The following is a 24,570-nucleotide window of genomic DNA, read 5'->3' as shown; positions in this document are numbered from 1 at the left end:
TATACATAAATATATATGCATTTTTATAATTAAATTAAGCATTGTCAACCATATATATCACTTTTTTTATATAATTTAAATCATATTAAATTAATAAATAATTATAAGACAATTCTTAAAACATTATGTAAATTTAAGATACTCGGGAGTAGAAATCCTACCAAATAAATACAGTTATTCAAATATTTATAAAGATATTTCTAAAAACAAACAAAGTTATCTAAAAATGATGAACATATATAATAATTCTAGATACTTAAATATTTCAATTATCTACATTTTTAAAAATAAATGATTAATAAAAAAGAGTTGTTTAGTCGTGATCCATAGTATAAAATTGTTGGAATGTCTTCTAGCTAGGACCAGCAATGAATTTATGAATTCCTTAGAATTTAACAATAAGTTATTTCCACTCTTCCAACTCTTATTCTTTAGGTCAAATATATTTTGATACATCCAAACAATTACTTTGACAATAATAATGATCATAAAAGAACACAATTATTTTATGTACCAAAACTCATATGGTACTAGTAGGGTACTATTGAAAAAAAGACCACTTCTGTGGGATGGATATACATACCAAAAATAATGGAAATGCAATAATAAAGATAATGTCTTTCATTAAAAATGATATTAAACAAAATATTTTCAAGTATAATAAAATGTGGCCTATCAGTGATAAACCACGATAGATATCTATCATTGATACTAAAGATATCGATAGATCGCGATAGATATTTATTATGATCTATCATTAATAGATAATGACATTTTACTATATTTATAAAAAGTTGACTCATTTTTTTATATTTGAAAACAACTCTAAAACAATTTTAAAAGATTAATCAAACCCACATTTTTTAGAAGTATACTCAAATTATATATATTATCCAGTATTACAATTAAGATATAATTAGTGGATAAATGATTCCGGAATCTAAGTAATTTTTTTAGTTGGCGAAAATTCCATGTCGGTGATATTCGTCAGTTGAATTAGCAAAATTGGTGAAATATTGCTAACTTATTATGTTGTCAATAGGTCCAAAATTCTGTGTTTGTTCCAATAATTAAAAAATCAAATCAAATCAGATATTGATGTGTTAAATAATTACAAATTTAGACATTGAGCTTTCATGTTTGTGTCAGAATAAAATTTTAAACTTTTAATTATGTTTATTAGTTATTCAACTATAACAATGTTTAATTGATCTCTTAACTTAGTACATTCCCCCACAAATTTGAAAATTTTTAAAAATTAATTAATTTATTCATATAAAATTATTTTTTTTTATAGTTAATGAACCTTAAATTTTTACTAAAACTTATTAAATACAAAATTAGAAATTAATTTATTGGAATAAAAATAAATATTTATTACATTTTTTTTAAAAAATTCAAGTACTAAACTTGATAATTTAACCTATTTGAAAAAAAAAATAGATGAATCTAATTAAAAAATCCACAAGTCAAATACGATGTCACATAAAAAGATGAGACTGAGAGTTAAATAGAAAACAACATAGAGAGAACACACAAAGATTGGTGACTTAGTTTAATGTAGTTATACCTACGTCTAGGGATAGTATATCTAATGAAAAATAACTTCACTAATATAGTTAAATAACTACGGTGGAATCCTTATATGATAGTTCGCTCTATCTAGACTCACAAAGTGCTTACTCTTAATAAAGAGTCATAGAAAAGTAGCCTTACAACGGATTGAAAATAACATTAAGGAACTCTTATAAGAAAGCATACAACATTATCACTAAACAAAAAGCTCTGGACAAGACTAAAGACAAGTAGCTCAATAGAAAGCCTAAAAAGCCTAAAAAAATGAACATCCAACACACCTGCAATAACACTATTATTTTGGTTAAATTACAAATTTAGTCGAAGAAAGTTAAAATTTAGTCCATATATATCATTCAAAATTAAAATTTAGTTTTTTTGATTTCGTGAAACAATATAGTCCCAGTTATAGATACTATTTATGAAGATTTTATGAAATCATAAGAGAACTAAATTATAAACTTTTAGGATTTAAATCCCTATGATTTGGAGGAAGTTAGAATTTAGTCCTCTATTATTTGATACAACCTTATAAATAGTTTCTATGATTTGACAAAATTATCATAAATAATCATTATTGTAAGAATTATTTAGGACTAAATTTTAATTATAAATCATAAGAATTAAATTCCAACGAGATCAAATTTATAATTTAATCTAACTTTTAAAGTCATAAAGACTAAACTCGAACCTCACAATTTAACCCAATTTTTTGTTTTCTTTGGGGTGCAAGAAGTGTGTATTGAGTGTGTTTTTACTTCATTTTATTTTGATTTTTAGTGTGAGATTGGAAACCATCACATTCACATCTCACCTCCCCCCACACACAAACTTGATTTTTTTTGTTTTTTTGACAAATTTCCTTCAAAATGTAAACATAGAAATGAAAATGCCCCCATAACATTTCTCCTTCATTTAATATCCCAACTCACCACCCATTCTCACATGACAATCAAACTCAACCCTGTTTTTTTTTCCTTTAATTTTCTCTTTCATCATTAATTTGGTATGCACCTCCATTTGTGGCAGCATTTATAGTAGTTAGAGTTGGGTGTGGATTCAATTCCAAATCCAATCATAAAAACACCCAATTTCTATTACAAGAAATGTAACATCATTTCTTAATATATATTCCAATATTATAATAATCTTCTAATATCTCCACATTCCCTATATGTTCTTCTTTCTTCTCCCAATCCTCCATTCTTACTCTGCTACTCACCGCCATGGAAATTGAGGCCGTCGGAGGAAGCCATAGCCACGGCGGCGACGCCTTGCGACGGGGCGACGAGCGAGGGACTTACCTTGTGTGGGAGGATCTCACGGTGGTACTCCCTAATTTCAGCGACAGCCCCACCAAAAGACTCCTAAATGGCCTCCGTGGCTACGCTGAGCCCGGCCGGATTATGGCCATCATGGGCCCTTCCGGCTCCGGCAAATCCACCCTTCTTGATACTCTTGCAGGTCCCTCTCTCTCTGTCTCTCTACAATTTTTTATGCATTCGTTTTAGATTTTCGTGCATATTCGAACCTATAATCTGTTCACAATAATAAATTTAAATATTTCAAATATTATAATATTTAGATTCTAATTTTCTTCTAATCATTTGTATTCAACTCTAATACGAAATGGAAAATCAAACTTCTAGAGTTTAAAAATTCAATTTCAAAATATTTTGAAAATAATTTTGATTATAATACTTAGGCGTATCTAGATAACACCCATTTTTATGTATCTTTCATTTGAAAGACTCTTGAAAGAATTGAGAGAAATTTAGAGGGAATATGATAAAAACACATTTAAATGGGTTGTTTTTAGATATAGAAAAATAAACCAAAATATTTACAAAATATAGCAAAATTTTGGAACTATCAAAGATAGATGTTGATAGACACTTGTCAATCGGTGATATTGATAGATTTTAATAGAAGTCTAAGGGTCTATCAACATCTATCATTGATAGTTGTAAAATTTTGCTATATCTTGTAAATATTTTCAATAGTTTTACCATTTGAAATCATTTCAATTTAAATACTACAAACGTAGGAGGTTGATTAGGCTTTTACATAATAGAAATAGCCTAAGCTAAATAACATATATTAAATGCTATTACATTAAATGTAAATACTCCAACATCATTCTCTTCATATATAATAAAAAAAAAATCATATGACAAATTATAATCAGATGAAATATAAACATAGATAATAAAATCAATTCAACCCCAAAATCTTGAATTTCTTATATAAAGGACGAGTTTTTATAAAAGCTTATTTTTTCCCTTGTATCAATATATATTTGAAGGTGAATTTTTGTGGTTTCAAGTGCTTCAAAGCCTTTTTTTAAAAGGAAAAAACAAAGTGCTTTAAAGCTTGTTTGGATGTGATAATAAGATATTCTAACCGGGGATTGGTCTGTACTTTACCCGTTTTCCATGAAAATAGATAACAATTCTTTCTTTTTCATTTTCTAGTTGTTAGTTGGATATATTTATTGTGGCTCACTGATTTAAAATTTTAATGATTTCTTTTCCAAATTTAAATTTGTTGTATTTTATATATGCAGTATTAATATTAACAAAATGGGTCGAGGTCCCCGCCGACTAAAATTAATGAGTTCAACAGTCGGCATTAAATGTAATTTCAAACTTTAGGATTTTATTTTATTTTACGAAATTATTACTTATTACAAAAAAAAAAAAAAAAAAAAAATACAGGATTGACTTTATTTTTGCCAACACATTAATTTCTATTTATTTTAATTTCTATTTATTTGGTTTCGTAAATGCTTCGTAGATTAGAGTTGTTTGGTTTCAATCTTTGTCATTCAACTTGTTCCTACTATTATAAAAGTTTCGTTACCAAAACAGGAAAAAAAATCTTCAAAAGGTTAGAGGACAGCCATTAGAATCGAACATTAAGATATCGACAATGATATTTGTATAATTTATATGAATATGTATCTATGAATATCTATAATCTTTCTTTTACATTTTATGTGTATTGAGAAAAGATTTAATACATATCAATCAATTTTTAATATAGTTATCAAATATTTTCGAACCTTCAAATTGTAGAGAGAAAGATCATATCAATTATGGTTGAATTGAATTTATTTTGATATATATATATATATAAACTATTTATTAGTATAAATAACTAAAGCAACTTTAACTCTCTTCTATTCCATTACCTTTTTCTAAAATAAAAATAATATATTAAGATAAATATCTAGATATAAGAGAGATCGGATAGGAATCGTGCATTATAATTGGGGGCACCTCCAAATCTGGTAGAACATGAGCAGTTTTGTTACGGGATGTTTTGTAGAAACAAAAATCCACCAACTTGGAATTTTTTGAATATTTTATTTAACCATGCAGCCAATAATAGGAGGAGAAGATTGGAAGTTTGGAATAAGGTTTTACTTCAATCATGAATGGATATTTTTCTTACTAAAGGCCATCGCAGATATTGTAAACAAACAGCAAACTATGAATATGATTAATGTTGTAAATTGTGGATGCATGGTGAAACAGGCAGACTCTCCAAGAATGTGGTAATGACTGGAAATATTTTCTTCAATGGAAAGAAGAGGAAGCTCGGATATGGCGACGTTGTAAGTACTCTCTCTCTCTCTCTCTCTTTCAAACCTTCTCTTCAACATCAAACTATTGACGGATTTATATATATGTATGAGCTGAAAATTTACTTCCAAATTTGCAGGCCTATGTAACCCAAGAAGATATATTATTGGGAACTCTAACAGTGAGAGAAACTATAAGCTACTCAGCCCAACTGCGGCTTCCGAGTTCTATGACCAAAGATGAACTTAATAGTATCGTCGATGCAACGATTTTGGAAATGGGTCTTCAAGATTGCGCCGATCGGTTGATTGGGAATTGGCATCTTCGAGGAATTAGTGGTGGGGAAAAGAAGAGATTGAGTGTTGCAGTTGAAATCCTTACACGCCCTCGTTTGCTTTTTCTTGATGAACCCACCAGCGGTCTTGATAGTGCTTCGGCATTCTTTGTGATTCAAACTCTTAGAAATGTTGCTCGTGATGGGCGGACTGTTGTTTCTTCAATTCACCAGCCGAGTAGTGAGGTTTTTGCTCTCTTTGATGACCTTTTTTTGCTCTCTGGAGGTGAGGCTGTTTACTTTGGGGAAGCCAAAATGGCTGTACAGGTATGCAAACTTGCAGATTTTTTTTGCCTTCCAACTGTTTGATGTTTTGCTCACTTGTTATTTTGGCTTGATTTATCTGTTTTGTAGTTCTTTGCTGAAGCTAACTTTCCATGTCCAAGTAGAAGGAATCCATCTGATCACTTTCTTCGTTGTATAAATTCGGATTTCGATATCGTTACGGCGACACTCAAAGGGTCTCTAAGAATTCGAGTAAGAAGAAGTTTTGAATTGTAAATAAGTTTAAAACCACTGGTGGATTGAGTTTCCACTTTCTGATGTATAGTTCGTTCATATGTGCCTCTATTTACGATTTTGAATTTGCAGGATATTCCAGAATCATCAGACCCTTTCATGAATTTGGCAACAGCTCAAATCAAGTCAATGCTTGTTGAAAAATATAGGAGCTCAAAGTATGCAAGTAGGGTGAAGGCAAGAATTCGAGAAATATCCACCATTGTAAGCATGATTCTGCTACCTCAAGTCCTCAAGAGATAAAAGGACATAATAAAATCACCTTATTGGAAGTTGTAGGTGATTGAAGTACATGAATTGTATGAACAAGCAATTTTTGGAACAAAATTGTATGACCAGTTTCATGTTTTCCAGGAGGGACTTGATGTTGAGAATGAAAAAGGAGACAAAGCTAGTTGGTTCAAGCAGCTCTCAACATTGACTCGTCGATCATTCGTGAATATGTGTAGGGACGTGGGGTATTATTGGCTAAGGATAATTATATATGTCATAGTGTCCGTATGTGTTGGTACCATCTACTTTGATGTTGGAACCAGTTACACTGCAATCTTTGCTCGAGGAGCCTGTGGTGGATTTGTAACTGGCTTCATGACATTTATGACTATAGGTGGCTTTCCATCTTTTATTGAGGAAATGAATGAAAAACATCTGACATTGGAAAATAAAGCTTTTCCTTAGGTTTTTTTTTTTTTTTTTTTTTTGAAGTTTTAGTTCCATTCTTTTGCAGATGTTTTACAGAGAAAGGCTCAACGGGTACTATGGAGTTACAGTGTTTATATTGTCAAACTTCATCTCTTCTTTCCCATTCTTGGTTTCGATCTCAGTTGTTTCTGGGACCATCACCTTCTACATGGTGAAATATCGGCCGGAGTTCTCCCGCTTTGTATTCTTCTGCCTCAATATCTTTGGCTGCATTTCTGTAATAGAAGGGTTGATGATGGTTGTGGCTTCACTGGTTCCAAACTTCCTGATGGGAATTATAACAGGCGCTGGAATCATTGTAAGAACTCAATAAACCTTGTTGATCAGAAGCCAAAACGTTGTGTATCTTCTCCATATTTTATGTTTTGCATCTCCAATGTAAAAAAAATTTCTGTTTTCCTTTTTTACTTCAGGGCATCATGATGATGACCTCTGGCTTCTTCAGATTATTGCCAGACCTTCCAAAGCCATTTTGGCGGTATCCAATCTCATATCTCAGTTATGGCTCTTGGGCACTACAGGTATCATCTTGCAAGGCTTTTCAAATCCATGTACATTGGAGGATACTTATGTCCTCAGTGATATAAAAGAGAATGTAGAACTGAAATACTTGAAAATTCGATATGTCCAGTCTCTTCAAAGCTTCCATGTCATGATTGAAGATTGGATGGTTCAATTATGATTTTACGGATTATATGAATTCCTTATGCAGGGTGCATACAAAAATGACTTGATCGGGCTCGAGTTCGATCCAATGATACCTGGAATGCCAAGGTTGAGTGGCGAGTATGTAATCACCAACATGTATGGGATTCCCATAAACCATTCCAAGTGGTGGGACTTAACAGCTCTCATGCTCCTCGTTCTTCTGTACCGAATTCTCTTCTTTGTTGTCTTGAAATTGAAAGAAAGAGCTTCACCAATGCTGCAGACAATCTTCGCAAAGAAAACTCTACAACATCTCGAGAGAAGGCCTTCCTTCCGTACAATGCCTTCTATTTCCTCTAAGAGGCACCAACCTCTTCATTCACTTTCTTCTCAAGAAGGTCTCAACTCTCCTCTCAACTAGAAGCACCAAGAACGATAACTTGGCAAACTTGTACCTATAACAATGTAATTTCTAAGAGGTATGTAGTTAGCTGCAAATCCGTGTGTCAAGGAAGGGGATAAAAAAGGATACAGATAGTAAATATTTCAATGGAATTTCTTCAATATGGTGATGAGAAGTTTTGTTTTGACATTTTTCTTGCTTGAGGTTGATTTCATACAATTTACATTGCCCACACTTTGTAATAATTTATTTTTCTTTTATTGATTGAACTTATATAATCCATTTTTTTCATCAGTCTTGAATGCCTAAGCTTGCCTCTGACAATCTGAATAATAATTTAACCCATGTGTAGGATTGAAATCTGCATCTGGGCACATCTAAGAAAGGAGAATTGGAGAACTATCAGAATTTCATGTAGTATAACTAAGATTGATGAGTGTAACATACATATATTTCTGTTTCTTTTGTCTTACATTCATATTCTTATCTACTAAGCTGCAACTTCCATTTGTGGGTTGTTCGTAACTTTCTAAGAAAAAATGAAAACCCTCCATATGTCCACCAGTACTTTTGACATCAGCCTGCCAAAATCTTTATGACCTAATTGAAGAAACCAATGTGCCACATCTAAACCGAGAAAAAAAAAATTAGGTCAGCAATGTGCTCGGGTTTAGGATTTTGTTTTTTTTCCTTTGGATACATTAACTGTTCCTAAGTTTTCCTAATCTGAGAAGCCCTGCTGTGTGTTGTATTTTTCTTCATCGTTTTGCAGACTTATTGCAGGTTCTTCATAACATAGCAGCACCATGAAGATGGAAGGAATACATCATGACCTCCGACCGTGAACTAGCTGAAACTTCAGATTCCAAATGCCCTCAAAACAGAGAATGGAACTTTTCCTTACAGAGAGGGAATGGGTTCGAATCTTCCTGTTTAACAATTGTTTGTCATTATCTATGAATATGAAATTAGGGAGATGGAACATTAGAAATGGTAGATATGCAGTTGGCAGTACAACATCAATGAGTAGTAATTTGAAATTCACATCCCTAAATAGACCTGGTCATAGATGAAGAACTTTTGCAGAAGTGCATAATTGTCCCATAAATGTTTGTAACTCTTTCACTATTCAAGCTTTCCCAAATCTGCATTGTTGGTTAGGTTTGGTGGGATATTTACTTAACTCCGTTCCTTTTTCAACTTTTATTTCTTAACTCTCAAATGGGAAAATATCTAGTACTATCAGGATGGAAAATTTTTCATATTACCTCCATCTATTGTTTGTTGATAAGACAAAATTCAAAGTGTGAACAATGGGAATATCGTGTTAGTATTAGAAATTTTCCACCCACAGCTTAGCTGTCGAATGAAATTTTAGCTCTTTAAATACATGTCCCTTGCTATTAACTCTCACCCACTTTACCACTTGTCAGACCGAGAGAGTAGATGACATCTCGAATATGCTAAACGAGGATCCACAATTTGCATGAACTAAAACAAAGGAAAAATAAATAACGAACACACACACAGGCCTCGGATATGACATTGGACATCTCACTTAGATGTCTCCTACTTATACAGGTTATGTCAAAATTGATAGCAGAGGAAGTAAAAAGAAAGATGGATGTGTGACATTTAAAACTTGAAATACTACTTGGTTGTATAGAACTCTTTATTACCGTAACTATATGCAGTTAGGCATCTAATTAGCAGTAGCAAATATACACTGAATAGAGCATACTTGAATATGTAATCTTAAATACACTGTAATGATATATTAGAAGAAATCAAAGTTCTGATTGAATGAAATAGTACTTTTGTATTCCAAGAGAATTCAATGTTGAAGCACATGCGCATTTATGTCTCTTACACTTTGGGCTTTCCTTTCTTAATATGCTGTCTTTACTTATATAACAAACATACGGTTTACAATAACATACTAAGCGACAATAAGTTTGATGGTTCTTCTGATAGTTCTGTTTTTAAATAAAAGATTTTGTATACTAATGGTGTGTTTAGGATGGGATGATATTTAAGAGTAAGGTTATTGAGTGAAGCACTTTGTAAATAATGTTGAGTATTTCTTTTAAATCTTGTTTTCAAAATTTTCAGAAGTCCTTTTTGTGATGTGGCCAAACACCGGAAAATTTGCCTACGTTCCTTTTCAGAAGGGAGAGGCTAATTAAGAGCCCTTCATAAAAACTTTAAATTGTTTTCAACTGCTTCTAAGATCTTCAGTTGCAGTGAGCACACACATAGCCAAAGATCAAGAAGAACATAATATAAATGCTGCTTGTTGTGATAGCCATAAAGAGAGAAACAGAAAGATTGTTGGCTGGAAACCAGGAGGGTGTGGCAAGTGTGACTCACATTCATGGAGATTGAAGAGGAGAGGGCAAATGGGAGAAGCTCTGTGGAGGTTGCAGAGAGCTCAGAAGGAAGAAAAAGTAAGTATGGGGAGGTTGCCATTGCTGGTTCCATGTATTTGGTTTGGGAAAATCTGAGTGTTATGGTTCCAAACCTCTGGAATGGACAAAGTAGAAGGCTCCTGCTTGATGGTCTCAGTGGCTATGCTGAGCCTGGTAGAATCATGGCCATTATGGGTCCTTCTGGTTCTGGAAAATCCACTCTTCTCGACTCATTAGCAGGTTCTCTTTCATCCTCACTCTCTGTCTATCCTCTTTTCTTTTCTTTTCTTTTTTTTTCCCTCTAAGTTCTCTGTTTTTTTCATGTTCTTCCCCTTCTGCATACGCTGCTTATATGGGCTACCAAGCTTCAAAATCAATACCAAGCTTAGCTGTTTTTCTCACTAATCAATCTATGTTCTACCTTTGAAATTTATATCGTGATTTAGAAACAAAAACAACCCATTTATGAAGTTTTGATTAAAGTGACATTCTCAATCACTATGGAATCTAGAAAACATAAACACCATCTGAAAACTATTTCATTTTCAAAAGTAAGGCTAATGTGTTACTAAAAATCTTCTTTTCCTCTCTATTTTTTATGCATTTTTAAAGTTTTAACCAACACCTTTTTTTTCCAGAACACTTAACCTTTTGCCAAGAATCTAAAATATTTTTAAACCATAGATTACAAGGCAAAGAAATTGTTAATCAACAAAGTTATTTGAACCCAGTGGGTAATTAAAGCTTCACATGGCAGTACATAAATATTTAATATTTCGCCGAACTTTCCTTGCTTTAGCACTAAGCTATATTCTCTTATGTACCTAATTTTTCCATAATTTGAGTAAATTATTCAATGCACTTTAGTTCATTTCGGTAATGAAATAAATGTTTCTGATTATCTTCACACATTAAATGCATAGAACAAACCATTGGGTTCAACTCCAATTGAAAAGTTTCTAATACTACGGTAATTCACACTCCTTCTATTTAATGTTTGACACATTATTAGATGATATATTATTTTATTTTATAGTCACACACTGTTTTCAAATATTTCTTTTATAGCAAACAATAAATGGAGGGAGTATAAAATATTTTCACAGTCATACAAGAAATTTTTTCCATACATCTCAAAGTATCAAATTCACAATAATGATTTAGACTGAACCTTTAAGGTGTAACGAGAGAATATCTATGTGATACTTTACCCATAAGATATAATATGGAAATTTGATTATAATTTTCACGAAGGGGCACTTGTAAAATTGTTATAATTCAGGCCATAACTATTTTATTTATAGTTTTCTGCTAATTAGATATTAACATTAACAGCCCCTGAGGTATTATAAAAGCTTAAGCTTAGAGACATACCACTGATCATTCTCTTTGAGTTTGTTTCTGCAGGTCGACTGGCACAAAATGCAGTCTTGACAGGAAATATTCTTCTTAATGGGAAGAAAAGAAGGCTAGATTTCGGAATTGTGGTCAGTTTTAGCATGTAGATCATCAACCAATATGAACTTTTGATTTCCATTTTTACTTGAAACCGATTTAAAACAGAGAATGTTCATTGTCTCAACTGCTGATGTGTCTTAACTCAAGGATTACTATGTTAAGACATCATCTACTACTCTTATAGTTAATTGCTCTTTTTCTAATTGTCTCCAAAATTTCAGGCCTATGTGACCCAAGAAGATACAATGTTGGGAACTCTAACAGTGAGAGAAACCATAGCGTATTCAGCCAACTTGAGGCTTCCAAGTTCTATGACCAAAGAAGAAGTAAATGATATTGTGGAAGGAGCATTGTTGGAAATGGGTCTCCAAGAGTGTGCTGACGGGATTGTTGGAAACTGGCATTTAAGAGGCATTAGTGGGGGAGAGAAGAAAAGATTGGGCATTGCAATGGAAGTCCTCACCAGACCAAGCCTCTTGTTCCTTGATGAACCGACTAGTGGCCTTGACAGTGCCGCTGCTTTCTTTGTTATTCAAGCTCTTAGGAGCATTGCTCATGATGGAAGAACTGTGATCTGTTCGATTCATCAGCCCAGCAGTGAGGTTTTTGCACTCTTTGATGATCTTTTTCTACTTTCAGGAGGCCAAGCTGTTTACTTTGGAGAATCAAAAACGGCAGCTGAGGTAAATATAAAGTTAAATTGATGGAGATGTGTGTTTCCACAAGTATACTTCCCTATCTGAGCTAAAAACAAAAAGAAAACAAAAAAAAAAAAATCATTTATTTAAATTCCAATTTTCAAGATCCTTTTCATCCTACTTTCCAAACAGAATTCAAGTGAGAAATCGATCTCATGCGAACAGTGTTTTCTGATTTTGCAGTTCTTTGCAGAAGCAGGATTTCCATGTCCTAGGCTAAGAAATCCTTCTGATCACTTCCTTCGCTGCATTAATTCAGACTTCGATGCAGTCAATATGACTTTAATGAGTTCTCAAAAAGTAAGTGCAACCAAACTACTTATAAACAGTTTTACTTACATAGGTTGATAAGCCTGTATATTTTCTACGGCTATATAAAAATTGGTCCTTTTTCCTTGTCCGGTCCAACAAACAAAAATACTGCATTCTTCACATTGCCAGCCACCATTAATAATACTCGATGCTTTCTGTTGTCATGTGTTAAGCTTTCGTGTTTACCATTTTTTGTTTCAATTGTTCAAGGAAAACCAAAAACCTGTGGACCCTTTATCGAAGTTTTCAACAGCAGAGATGAAAGCAAGACTAATAGGGAAATACAAATGCTCAGAGCGAGAGGCCAAAGTGAAAATTAGGATGAGAGAGATATCAGAAATGGTAAGCTTGCATTATATTAATTTTCCATTAACATAATGCTAGGCAAACGGTTTAGGTGCAGGAAGGACCGACATCATTTCAACACTGATCTTACTAGTAACAGTTTTGATGCAGGAAGGATTTTCTATAACAAGTAAGAAATGTGGAAACCAAGCCAAATGGTGGAAGCAACTCTCAACATTGACTAGAAGATCAACGGTGAACATGTCCAGAGATTTGGGATACTACTGGATAAGAATTATTATCTACGTACTCTTATCCGTATGTGTGGGCACGATATTCATAAATGTTGGTACAAGCTATTCTGATATCTTTGCAAGGGCATCGTGTGCAGGATTTATATCTGGATTTATGACTTTCATGGCCATTGGAGGCTTTCCATCGTTCATTGAAGAGATGAAGGTAGTTTACCTCAATGTTTTGCTTAAGTCTTGAGATGAACATTTTATTAAACCCATTTGATAACCCATTGCCCCATCTTTAAGTCGATTGAATAACATAGAAAATGCAGTTGAAACACTAAGTTCAATTAGCCTCTTAAGGCATTATATAAAATCGTGAATAGCTGATAGGCTCAATAGGCCAACCGTGCATATTGAGTTTGTGAGAACGAGGGGGCGGGGAAAAATGCTTGAAGTAAAAGGGGGGGAGAGTGCATTAGCTGTTAGAAAGTATAGAAACTTGTCTAGAACAAGAAACAAATGGTTTAGATTGGCTACTGATGGAAACTGAAGAAATGTTTTATAAAAATGGCATTAGATTTCATTGTTTTGATATTTGAATATCTGCCTTGTAAAACAGGTGTTTCACAAGGAAAGGCTGAACGGGCATTATGGGATCGCTGTATACACGCTGTCACATTTTCTATCTTCATTTCCATTCTTAGCTCTCATGTCTATTGCTTCTGCAACAATAGTATTCTACATGGTCAAATTTGAAACCGAGTTCTCTCGTTACGTTTACATCTCCCTTGACCTTCTCAGCTCCATTGCAGTCGTAGAAAGCATCATGATGATCATTGCTTCATTAGTTCCCAACTTTTTGATGGGTGTTATTATTGGAGCTGGTTACATTGTAAGTCAATAATTATTACCTTTTCTTTTTCCTTTTTCCATAAACACTTGAAACAAAATTTCCTATAGCTCCATGCTAAAAATTCAAATTTCACTTTCTGTTCTTTTTTAATGACTAGTCTGAATGGTTCAGATGTTTTCAAACAAGTGAAGATTGACTTGACTTGATAGGAGACTCAGAGCTTCAAATATATTTTAACAGGGATTTAATACAAGTGAGTTGTGCAGGGAATCATGATGATGACTTCTGGTTACTTTAGGTTTGTGCCTGATCTTCCTAAGGTGTTCTGGCGTTACCCAATATCATACATTAACTTTGGCGCTTGGGGTTTACAGGTACTTTTAGTTTCTGATTTTCTTAATAGAAATAACTACTTTCATCGAGGAAAAAAATGAAAGAATACAAGGACATACAAAAAAACCAAACCCACAAAACCCTCCTAAAGAAAGGGCTTCCAACCAAGTAAAATATTGCCTAGGTTATAATTACAAAAAGTTTTTGAAACCAAAACTCAAGGAGAAACATGAAACTTCACCTAAGACCAAACGCCATTAAGGTCTCTCTCCACACTATATAACACTTGGTACTTTTAGTTTTTGTTAGCAAAGGGGGAAAAAGACCAATTTGATGATGTAGTTTCTTTTCATCAGTTGGATTGCAAAAAAAATTTTGTTCGGAGAAAATACTATCTAAACATAAGATTTGGAGTTCATGTTTGATTCAAACGCAGGGTGCATACAAGAACGACTTGATAGGGTTGGAAATCGATTCTGGTCTACAAGGAGGTCCAAAAATAAAAGGAGAAGTGATCCTTGAAATGTTGCTAGGGTATCAAGCTCATCACTCCAAATGGTTGGACTTAGGAGCAGTGTTAATCATTCTGGTCACTAGCAGGCTTCTCTTTATTGTTATCCTCAAGTTGAAGGAGAAAGTTTCACCATTTGTTCAAACACTGTACACGAAGGAAACTCTACGACGCATCGGCAAGCCATCCATGGCCATCAGAAAATCTAAAGTCCCACAGTTCCCTTCCAAGAGACATCATCAACCTCTTCATTCATTGTCTTCTCAAGAGGGTCTCAACTCCCCAATCAATTGAAGTGGGAGGGATAAATCAACTTTCTTTCATACTATAGCATTGAAGAAAGAGTCTAAATTACCCAATTAATAGGAAAGGAAAAAATACAATTACAGAGCTTTTGTAATGTGATTTGTTAAGGATCGTGAAACAGGGTTCGTTGTTATTGTTACTACTTAAACACCAAAGAAGCAATGAGTAAAGAGTATTTATTTTGGATTGCTACTTTTATTGATTGATTACAAGTGGTGCAATCCTTCTATGGTCCAATTGCATTGCGATAGTATTAGTTCAACTATATTTATTTTGGCGCAACCCGTCTTTTTTTTTTTTTTTTATCGTAATCTTTTATTGTTTTTTATAAAAAGTTTAAATACTACTTTAGTTCCTACATTTTCAACTTTGGTTCATTTTTATCTTTGTACTTTCAAATTGTTCATTTTAGTCCTTTGGTCCTTAAACTTTCAAAAAGTATCATTTAATCAAAGTGTAACGACTAAAATAGTCACTTTTTCACTGTACAAGAATTAAAATGAATATTCCTATAATATAGGAACCAAAATTAAAAAGTATCAAGACCAAATTGAACTTTCAAAATAGAGATCAAAACAAACCAAAACCGAAAGTATAGGAACTAAAAGTAATATTTAAACCTTTATAAAATTATAATAGTTTTTGTAGTTTAATTTTAAATTTCAAAATGTGGTCTGAGAATGATATTTACGGTCTTACTAAAAGATCACTTAAATTTTATCGGTCACAAATTTGTTTAATTGCCCCCTCAATGTCAAACATTTGACTTTGGAGTGATCTTAAGTTGGATAAAATCATTTCTGGTTCATTTTGTCATTTTTAAAATCAATTCGAAACAATTTTGATGAAAAGAAGATTGCATCTTTGTTAAAAGTAACTCCTAAATATGCACTTTCTCCATTCACAAAAAAAAAAAAAAAAAAAAAAAAAAAAAACAAACCCTCTTTGAATTATTCAAAATCAACATCACGTCAAATTTTACATTTTAAAACACAATTCACACGTCATCGGGATGGGTTATAATTTGAATAATTAAAGACAGGGTTGAAAACGATTTTAACCATTTAATGTTTGGCTTTTTCCAAATGCATTTGCAGACATTGTAATAAACAGAACATATTTGGCAATGGCGACAACAAAAACAAAAAGAGAATATTACTTGCTTATCCTTCTCAAAACAAAATATTTTTCATGAGGGAAAAAAAAAAAAGCAAACCGAAAACAACCGAAGCTCAGGTAATCATGATACAAAAGCAAACACAACAAATTTTATTTGATAATTACTTTCACAGCTCCATATTCATGGAAGCTTTATCAAAATTAAGTTTTAATTCAAACAAAGTTCAATGCATTTCCTTTGTTATTTCCTATCTCTGTCCAGGCTACCTACATACAACAACATAAAATAGTGGAAGAGAAGAAGGAAAAGCGAAAAGAATGCCAGAGAAAAGAGAAACAATAAAAAAAAGTGAAATATAACTAAAACCCAAAAAAACGCCAATTGAACTTAATTGTAAACTGGAACCTTCTTCCTCGTGTTCATTAGAACTTTAATTAAAAGCAAACCTATGGAATTAACATTCATTACTGAACTCCTATCAAACGGGCATAGTCCACCCACCTGCCATAGCAAGTTTGTACAGTGTTAGTTGTAATACAGAAAGTTAAGCAAGCTATCACATTTTTCAAAACAAAAATAAAGGAACCAACTCATACTAAGAAGGGGAAGAATGAAAGAATATGGTAAGCGATCATGATTTTGGTTTCCAGGGAGAAGGGGTGAAATTCTTACAAGAGTGAGCCAAGGAATGTGTTGCCTGTCCTAACAGCAAAGCAAATCGCACTCAGCATGAGCTTGTGCTGGTGTAACATGGGTTCCAAAATTCGTTGTTCGATAACACCAGCCAGAACTTGATACCTACACAAGGCGAGAAATATCTTTATTATAAGAAAAGCTCTGAAATGGATGAACTCTCCACGCTACAATTTGATTATATAAAGATTTTGGAATAGTTAACACAAATTACAATGTAACTGTCCCTTTTCATCTCAGGGATCCGTTAAAATTTGATTACATCCAGATTTTGGAATCAAATCCAAACAGACATCACTGCCATACATTAAACAACCTAATAAACCCCTACAGATTTTTTTTTTATATTTGAACCTAGGACATGTTGGAATGGCTTAATTCGAGCCAACCAAATGACCAACAAGCTAACAAACCTGGGTTCAAATATATATAATTAATATCATACACAGCAACTTGTTTTCCAAAAGCTTTCAAGACCAGGCATAAAACCTGCTACCTCAAAGTCAAATGAATACCAATCACGTCCAAGACTGCAGTAAGTCTCTACTTCCGGAAAACATTAGCTTATAATATTTGTGCAACGAAGAGAACACAAAAAGGCGGTTGACACTGTTGTAAGCCAGGGTAAAAAAAACACACCATGTATAATGTTTCTAAATATAAAGTCATCAAAGTATTATATCAGAAAGAATAATGGACAGAATCGTGCAGTTCGTTAGGCATGAACACTCAGACTGCTTGTTCCACACAGCGTGGACCTTATATTTACATGCCCAATAAAAAGTCGACAAGTCTTGAAAATCTCAATAGAAAGATCAGCTTCTACTATCATAACTCTCCCAGCCAGAACTAGTGACCTACCTCCCCTATCTAAATTCACGTCCATTAAACATAGTTTTTCCCTGCCGTTCTTAAAAGCTATTCCCCCCTATATCATATGATATGCATGACCATCATGCAGAAAGATGGCATAATTTTTGGTATACAAAGAAGATAGCATCATAACACAAAATATAGAGAAGAACCAAGACATGAAATTTCAGTTGTGCTAAGACATACAACAAGTTATACTAATAACTGCAAAAAACCGATACCTGAGATTGCTGGAGACAGCCATGTAAACACCGTAGCCAACACTGGTGGAAAGTATAGGCACATTTTCCACTTCAGCTGCAGCATTCTTATCAATAGCCTTCCTTGCATTGATTAAAGCGTTTGTAACAGCTGTGCCAACCTAAACAGAGGGCATGATAAATTAGTTTCTGCGTTTTTAATTCAAAAGTTAACACCTTTGTAGGTAGCAGCTAGAGAAACAAGAATCCCAAAAGAGGTCTGGTGGTTAATGTTGGGACTATAAAGCGAATCTTTAAACTTTTTTTTGCATGTGAGCTAAGATATGTCTCAGTTAGCATGATCGATTCGAGTGTCACTACAAGAAAGCAGCACATTGTAAAATAATACAGACTTTAAGATATAAGAACAAGAGGTTAGGCAATAAGACCCCATGGTTCATCGTTCAAAATTTTGCTGCCCACAACCCATTCTTCAAACTTTACAAGTTTAATGCGGGGGAGGAAAAGAAAGAGAAGGAGAAGTGGGCCCCATTACCTATTCATCTAAAGCCAAAGAGACTGAGCCAATTTTTTTTTTTTTTTTATGGAGACAGGAGGCAAAACAAGCGACTATTTTCCTATGACAGATGACTCTCAGCAGCAAAAGAGGTCATAAAAGATGACTATAAAGTATGCAAAAGACCGTAAGAATTTCAGAATTTCCAGAGGAAGTATATGACAACGTACCAGTGATGAAGTCGTGCCAACTGCAAAAAGCTTAGCTCCATTCCGCTGCAAAATTATCCGCCAAAAACATAAATAGGTTGCTCATGCATTTTTCTTTAAATATATAAAATAAAAATTAATGCAAATTTGATTAAAAATCGGCATACCGCTATGGCACCAAATCTCTGTAATAATGAATATGAAGTTCCGGAGAGAGCAACCTAAAACAAAACAGTAATTTAGTTCTCGGTCCTCAAAAGAAATGTTCAGCAAAAATCTAAATATTCCATGAGAATGACAGACCTGAAAAGCATTATCAGGACATCCATGGAAGAACTTCGTAATTGCTCCTGCACTCACTGAAAGTGGTGGCCGGAGAGAAACAGTCGGCGCAGGAAGATAAACAAGCATGAAATCTGCAATAATGGCCATTACCTAAAAAAATATGTACTGGTCAATATATATGCTTAAAAAGTTCAATCTTTCCTGACAAAAAGAGTATGTGCATATTCAAGAGTTTTGAAAGAGAATACCGTCGCAAATGGACAAATAAAAAATGCAAATACCATAAGTATTAATTAGTTACACTTGTCTGAGCCAAATACCCGATCAACCATTTTTCAAAATATTTAACTAGATATCAGTACATATTCATTTTCCAACCTCCAAGAAAGCAGTCTCAGTCCATACCATCTTATACAATATCTATAAATTAAATCATTGCATCAGACTGATTGCTCTAATACTTCAGTCTTGTGTGTTACCTTACCATCTTCTCCCGACCACAATAGACAGTTATTTGTCAGAGATTGCTTATCTTAAACAGTTTGGACGACACCACAAATTTTTAGCTGTGACTGATGATGACCACAGTTCTAGTTTTTGGATCATCAACTCCCTGACTTTAACCATTGCAGATTCTGCCAACGATCAAAATCAATACCGTGGCTAGCACAGTGATACTGCCACTATTAAATGGTTAGATGCATCTGAGAATGAAACGTTTTTGCCTTTTAATTTAATGAAGCACCGTGCATCTAACCATTACGAAATTTTTTATCACTCCCAACAATTTCTTCTTAAGGGGAACAGGATAACATGATCTTACAGCAGACAAACGTATCTCTCAAGCGAATACTTAGTGCAATCACTCAGACATGTGCAAGTGGAACGCATAAAAATCTGATGAGTATGGCCTTTTAACAACAGAATTATACCACGTCAGCAAAAACAATCTCGAGCTCGTCAAAGAACTTTTCCCTCCGGCGTTCATACTCTGCTGCAGTCTGCACAAGAAATTACGAAAATCAAAATGCAAGGGAGAGAGAAGCAGGAAGGAGGGGAAATTTTACAATAATCTAAAACAAAACGTATGCAAGGAAATGATCAGAAAAAAGAAAAAAGAAAAGGGCTCGTGTCCTTCGATGATATCGATTAATGCAGGTATGCATGCAAAACAGAGATACAGCAGTGATACTGACGAAATTTCGCCAAAAAGTAGAAAACTCCAACGAAGATATCAGTTCAAAAGGCCTAAAACATCACAGATCACAGTGATAAGTAAATTATCTTGCAATTCAAATAGGAACATGCGCAGATGAGTGGCAAAGACATTGAAAAAGGTTGGGGGAAATGTTTCTTTAGTAGTCAGTAAAGGCAAAGAACAAAAGAAATGCAATAAAAGAAGCCAGAAGATCTCTAGAGATGATAAAAGGCATATTTACTGATCCGGAATATGAGAGCGAGTGAAAAGAAAACCTTAGTGAAGACTCCAACGCCGCATTCCATCGCGACCTTCGCCAGAAACAAATCATCCGCCAATAGACGCTCCTTGAATCCACCAAACTGCATCAGCCATCGCATGAGAGCAGACTTCTCGAGCTCCAAAAACTTCGTGACCACAGATCCAGGGATTCGACCGGCCTCGATCGCCGCTGCCAAGTCCTTCGGTAGGCATTCCAGTGACCGGCCAGCCTCAGCCAACACCAAAAGCGCCTCCGCCTTGTTCTTATCACCAGCATTACCAGAATCTCCTTCATCACCATGATCATCTCCGCCGCCCCCTCCGCCGCGCGAAGAGCCACCGCCGTCAGCACCACCACCGCCAAAAGAAGATACCAAAAACAGCTGTCGACGGTTACTGAGATCGCGACAGTCATATCGACGAGTGAGAAAAATACCATTGGCCTTGATACCGGTGGAAGAAGAGGCCAAAACCGGAGAAGCGGAGATTCGCAATTGGAGCAAATAAGCCGGCGATGACTGAAATGAACGATTCTGATTGAAGTTGGAGAGAGAGATAGAAGACGGGTTAGTGAGAGCGGTAAAAGCCATCGCGATCTTTTTCTCTCTCTCTCTCTCTTCTCGTCGATCGCCGACGGCGGAGGTTTTTAGTTTGAAACGATACGGCGGAGTAGGTGGGCGGCGGAACTTAGAACATAGATGGCAGAGCCGCAGAAAAAACCATTGGGGTTTTTCTTTTGTATGTCAGAAAGCCTAAGGTAAAAAAAAAAAGACCAATTTATATATTTATTATTTTCTTATCGAATAATTAAAATTCCTAAATTCTCCACTCGCGCAATTTGGCCGTGGACTTTACGCGCATAAGGGCATTTTGGGTAGTTGAATTTTTAAAAATTGATATTAAAAGAATGAGAGTAATTGTTTGGCATCACCGCTGCACCCAACCCTATGCATGCATGTGCTGAAGTTACAAGAAAAACGAGAATGTTTCTTAATTACCAAATTGTCCCTTTTCTTCCCAGCCAATTCTTTTTTTTTTTTTTTTTTCCTTTCGACGTCTCAATTAATATTTACTCTCTCCATCACTATATATTTTAGGAAAAAGAAAAACATTGATTTTTAGGTGAAAATGCTTTTTTAGTCACCAAATTTTGAGTATTTTTTATTTGGTTGGTAAGTTTTAAAATGTTAAGCTTTTGTCCCAAACTTTTAAATTTAATTTTTATTTAGTTCTATATTAGTATTCTTGAGTTGCAAGTTTTCTTTTTATTGGGTATTTAAGTTACAAAATTTACACTTTTAATTTTGATTTTTTATTAAATATTTACTTTCACACGTAATGTTAATATTTATTAAATAATTTAAGGTAATTAAAAATTATAATTTATTTGTATTTTATAAGGACCTGACTTTCTAGAATGGGAATCAGACCGCTAGTATATGCATGCATAAATCTCATAATGGCATTTCAGAAAATTTGACTAAATTCAAAAGAATCAAATAAATTTTTATTATAAAACCTATAAAATAAAATCTCTGTTCAAGGTACCCCTAACTTTAATTTAAAATAAACTGAATAAAAAATCGAATAAAATATTTAAAGAATTTAAAGGTTTGATTACAAAGTTAAAACTTGCAAACATAAGAAAAACATGTGTGGAAGTGTTGTCGAGTTCAAAGGCCCTGCCACAAATTCCTTTTATCATTAATCGTTCTGTCCTTTCATTTACCTAAAACAAATATAGATAAAAGAGTGAGTATAAAAATACCTTGTAAGTGACCCACTATAGGGTCCACTAAGTATACAGGTTAATATCCCTATCAAGACAAAGGTGTGCATCCCAACATAAGTATAAGCATAGACACAAGGGGCGAACCTGAATGCACACTTTCTCAGGAAGTGACTCCGAAAGAAACAAAAACATAATTATAGGTGAAGATCCCATAAGGATGTCAAAACATACTCAAAGGATGAACAAAGTCTAATTGAAATGCTAACAGCCACCATCAAACCAACATGCAGCATACATCGTCTAAGTTTATAACAAGCCATAGCATATTATAATAAACATAGTAATATATCTCATGAGTTTCTAGAACAATCTCAATAGTTCACCCATCAATCAAATATTATCATATTTTTCATAACATAAACATGAGTTTTCAGAACACCCTTGACAGTCCATCCATAGCAAGTTATAGCAATTCAACCCGTCAAAGATAGAATCATGTGAATCACAATCTTAATACCAACTTGGGTTCGAGGGCGAACCGGTAGTAAATCGCTTACCTTGAAATTTAGGCCTAGTGTGCAATTAACCAAACCAACTAACTTGTATACACCTTGAATCAACCCTAGCCAAGAACCAAAACTAATTGAATTTTAAGGTCAATTTCCCACTCTAAAATAACCCCTAAATAACTCCAATCAAAATAACCCAAATTAAATCCAAATAACTTAAGATGTTCACCCAATAAGTGGTTCGATCTGAAACCACTTCAAAGCTTCAACCAGACAATCTAACCAGAACGTAAACCAATAATAATAAGAATAATAATAATAATATAGATAGATATTTTACAGCATCCTTAACATTCCAAGTAGCCATGACACCTCACGCACTTACCAAAAGAAAACGTCGAACGCCCAAAACAACCGTTCGACAGTGCTTCAAAACTCCTTTAGTCTCCAATCAAGCACTTAAATGTCATTGGTAAATAACCCAACCTAAAATCAAACTTAGAGGACTCACCCTATCGGAGCGCTGATGAAACTCAAGAAGCTATGGCGATTGATAGAAACGAGCAGCATTGGAGTTGTTGGGCTCGAATCTGTAAAGAATATGGGCTAATAATTACCTTAACTCAGAGCAACTTCAGCTGAGTTCTTCTCCAACTTGCCTCATATAAGAAAAACAAAGTCAGTTAAAAGTTGTTAACAACTAAAATAACAAACTACTTTTTATCTTTGTAAATCTGTTACAAATGTGCCGAAAGAAGATAAATTGTAAGAGACGGTTCATTTTGTGAGGTATTTTTCGTAAAGCTCTAGAAACAAATTAAACATTTGAATAGAGAAAGAAACTTATACCTTTGAAAAGTGGATGTAAGTTTGAAAGATTGAACCACTACAATCTTTGTGCATTTCTTGTACTCTTCTTCATTCCGGGTGATATACATGCTGAAAATCATTCATATTTCTCATTAATTCACTCAGAAAATGCAAGAACGTTAAAGAGAGGTTTGAGAGAAAATCTAACCCTAGAGAGAGAAAGCTTGAAAGAATAAAATGAGAAGAATTTGTAAATGTAAAAGCTTTTTCTTCATATAATAATTTCTCTTTAGCAATGTGGCAAAACAAGAATCACAAATGATACCTATCATCGAATTTACTTAGGGGCATTTTGTTTGGGTTGAGGTCCAGTTTAAAATAATAATTTTATTACAACAACTGGTATCAGAGCTAGTCTCCAAGAAAGCTTCAAAAAAAGCTCCAAATAACCTGTCAAGAACATCAAGAAAGTCAAAGATGGCAGTAACTCAATAAGAGGTGGAGAAATTCACAGGAAATTGGGACCTCCAGCCGTGGATGAAGAGAATTCATGCTTTTTTGGCATCAGCATTAAAGGTTCTTGATGATCCTAAATCCTTGCTTAAAACTCTTACTGAATCAGAAAGACAGAATATGGAGCAACTGGCCTATGGGGCATTGATTATGAATATTTAAGATAATGTTCTAAGGTAAGTCATCAACGAAAATAAATCCTATGTGGTTTGGGAGAAGTTGAAGAAGCTTTACATGAAGAAAGATATGCCCAACAAGTTATATGTGAGGAAGAAATTGCTTTCAAAATGAGTTATTCAAAGACCCTAGATGGTGATGAGTTTGAGAAACTCACAAATGAAGTTTGCTCAAATAGGGGACAAGCTGGGAGAAGATAATGAGGCAACCATTCTAATAAACTCTCTGAAGGAACTCCTATACAAGAGTATCTATAAGTGGAAGCGGATCTTTCCAATTCATTGTGACAGAATTTCCACATATACATTCACACACACAAATAT

The 24,570-nt window shown here is 34.0% G+C and overlaps 3 protein-coding genes across 6 annotated transcripts; 2 read left to right on the top strand and 1 right to left on the bottom strand.

The window, feature by feature from the left end:
- Nucleotides 1-2,636: 2,636 nt before the first annotated feature.
- LOC120088024 (ABC transporter G family member 15-like) lies at nucleotides 2,637-9,157 on the top strand. Of its 3 annotated transcripts, XM_090305724.1 has the most exons (9): nucleotides 2,637-3,039; nucleotides 5,115-5,194; nucleotides 5,302-5,763; nucleotides 5,851-5,973; nucleotides 6,088-6,219; nucleotides 6,370-6,653; nucleotides 6,742-7,015; nucleotides 7,131-7,238; nucleotides 7,430-8,046. In XM_090305724.1, the coding sequence occupies exons 1-9, from the start codon at nucleotides 2,802-2,804 to the stop codon at nucleotides 7,784-7,786; spliced, it is 2,058 nt and encodes a 685-aa protein (XP_090161850.1). In that variant the 5' UTR covers nucleotides 2,637-2,801; the 3' UTR covers nucleotides 7,787-8,046. The 3 variants fall into 3 exon arrangements, 1 of the variants encoding a protein (XP_090161850.1); XR_005484797.2 differs by lacking the exons at nucleotides 2,637-3,039; nucleotides 5,115-5,194; nucleotides 5,302-5,763; ... (1 more) ...; nucleotides 6,088-6,219; nucleotides 6,370-6,653 and adding an exon at nucleotides 8,552-9,157 and having other exon boundaries at nucleotides 6,721-7,015; nucleotides 7,430-7,844; XR_005484796.2 differs by lacking the exons at nucleotides 2,637-3,039; nucleotides 5,115-5,194; nucleotides 5,302-5,763; ... (1 more) ...; nucleotides 6,088-6,219; nucleotides 6,370-6,653 and adding an exon at nucleotides 8,541-9,157 and having other exon boundaries at nucleotides 6,721-7,015; nucleotides 7,430-7,844.
- Nucleotides 9,158-10,001: 844 nt separating this feature from the next.
- On the top strand, nucleotides 10,002-15,369 carry LOC120088023 (ABC transporter G family member 15-like). 2 transcript variants are annotated; one of them, XM_039045046.2, is made up of 9 exons: nucleotides 10,002-10,416; nucleotides 11,584-11,663; nucleotides 11,856-12,317; nucleotides 12,516-12,632; nucleotides 12,855-12,986; nucleotides 13,101-13,388; nucleotides 13,788-14,060; nucleotides 14,288-14,395; nucleotides 14,791-15,369. In XM_039045046.2, the coding sequence occupies exons 1-9, from the start codon at nucleotides 10,143-10,145 to the stop codon at nucleotides 15,157-15,159; spliced, it is 2,103 nt and encodes a 700-aa protein (XP_038900974.1). In that variant the 5' UTR covers nucleotides 10,002-10,142; the 3' UTR covers nucleotides 15,160-15,369. The 2 variants fall into 2 exon arrangements, with proteins under 2 accessions (XP_038900974.1, XP_038900975.1); XM_039045047.2 differs by lacking the exon at nucleotides 10,002-10,416 and having other exon boundaries at nucleotides 11,587-11,677.
- Nucleotides 15,370-16,414: 1,045 nt separating this feature from the next.
- Nucleotides 16,415-21,276, bottom strand: LOC120088886 (protein RETICULATA-RELATED 4, chloroplastic-like). The gene is made up of 8 exons (XM_039046325.2): nucleotides 20,521-21,276; nucleotides 19,980-20,048; nucleotides 19,066-19,197; nucleotides 18,930-18,983; nucleotides 18,784-18,828; nucleotides 18,079-18,218; nucleotides 16,964-17,089; nucleotides 16,415-16,792 (listed from the first exon to the last, which is right to left on the bottom strand). The coding sequence occupies exons 1-8, from the start codon at nucleotides 21,094-21,096 to the stop codon at nucleotides 16,756-16,758; spliced, it is 1,179 nt and encodes a 392-aa protein (XP_038902253.1). The 5' UTR covers nucleotides 21,097-21,276; the 3' UTR covers nucleotides 16,415-16,755.
- Between the last annotated feature and the right edge of the window lie 3,294 nt (nucleotides 21,277-24,570).

This window comes from Benincasa hispida, chromosome 10 (assembly GCF_027475165.1).
Source record: "Benincasa hispida cultivar pf3 chromosome 10, pf3_genome.v1.1, whole genome shotgun sequence".
Classification (NCBI taxonomy): Eukaryota; Viridiplantae; Streptophyta; class Magnoliopsida; order Cucurbitales; family Cucurbitaceae; genus Benincasa; species Benincasa hispida.
Note: the sequence above shows the minus strand (reverse complement) of the source record. Positions and strands in the feature narration are given on the sequence as shown.

Coding starts and splice junctions, on each gene's coding strand:
- LOC120088023 (XM_039045046.2), top strand. CDS start 10,143: ATGGAGATTGAAGAGGAGAGGGCAAATGGGAGAAGCTCTGTGGAGGTT. Junction 10,417..11,583: donor TCTTCTCGACTCATTAGCAG/GTTCTCTTTCAT, acceptor TTGTTTCTGCAG/GTCGACTGGCACAAAATGCA. Junction 11,664..11,855: donor GGCTAGATTTCGGAATTGTG/GTCAGTTTTAGC, acceptor CCAAAATTTCAG/GCCTATGTGACCCAAGAAGA.
- LOC120088024 (XM_090305724.1), top strand. CDS start 2,802: ATGGAAATTGAGGCCGTCGGAGGAAGCCATAGCCACGGCGGCGACGCC. Junction 5,974..6,087: donor AAGGGTCTCTAAGAATTCGA/GTAAGAAGAAGT, acceptor TTGAATTTGCAG/GATATTCCAGAATCATCAGA. Junction 6,220..6,369: donor TTCGAGAAATATCCACCATT/GTAAGCATGATT, acceptor CATGTTTTCCAG/GAGGGACTTGATGTTGAGAA.
- LOC120088886 (XM_039046325.2), bottom strand. CDS start 21,096: ATGGCTTTTACCGCTCTCACTAACCCGTCTTCTATCTCTCTCTCCAAC. Junction 19,198..19,979: donor AGATTGTTTTTGCTGACGTG/GTATAATTCTGT, acceptor ATATTTTTTTAG/GTAATGGCCATTATTGCAGA. Junction 18,219..18,783: donor TTGGCACGACTTCATCACTG/GTACGTTGTCAT, acceptor CCCTCTGTTTAG/GTTGGCACAGCTGTTACAAA.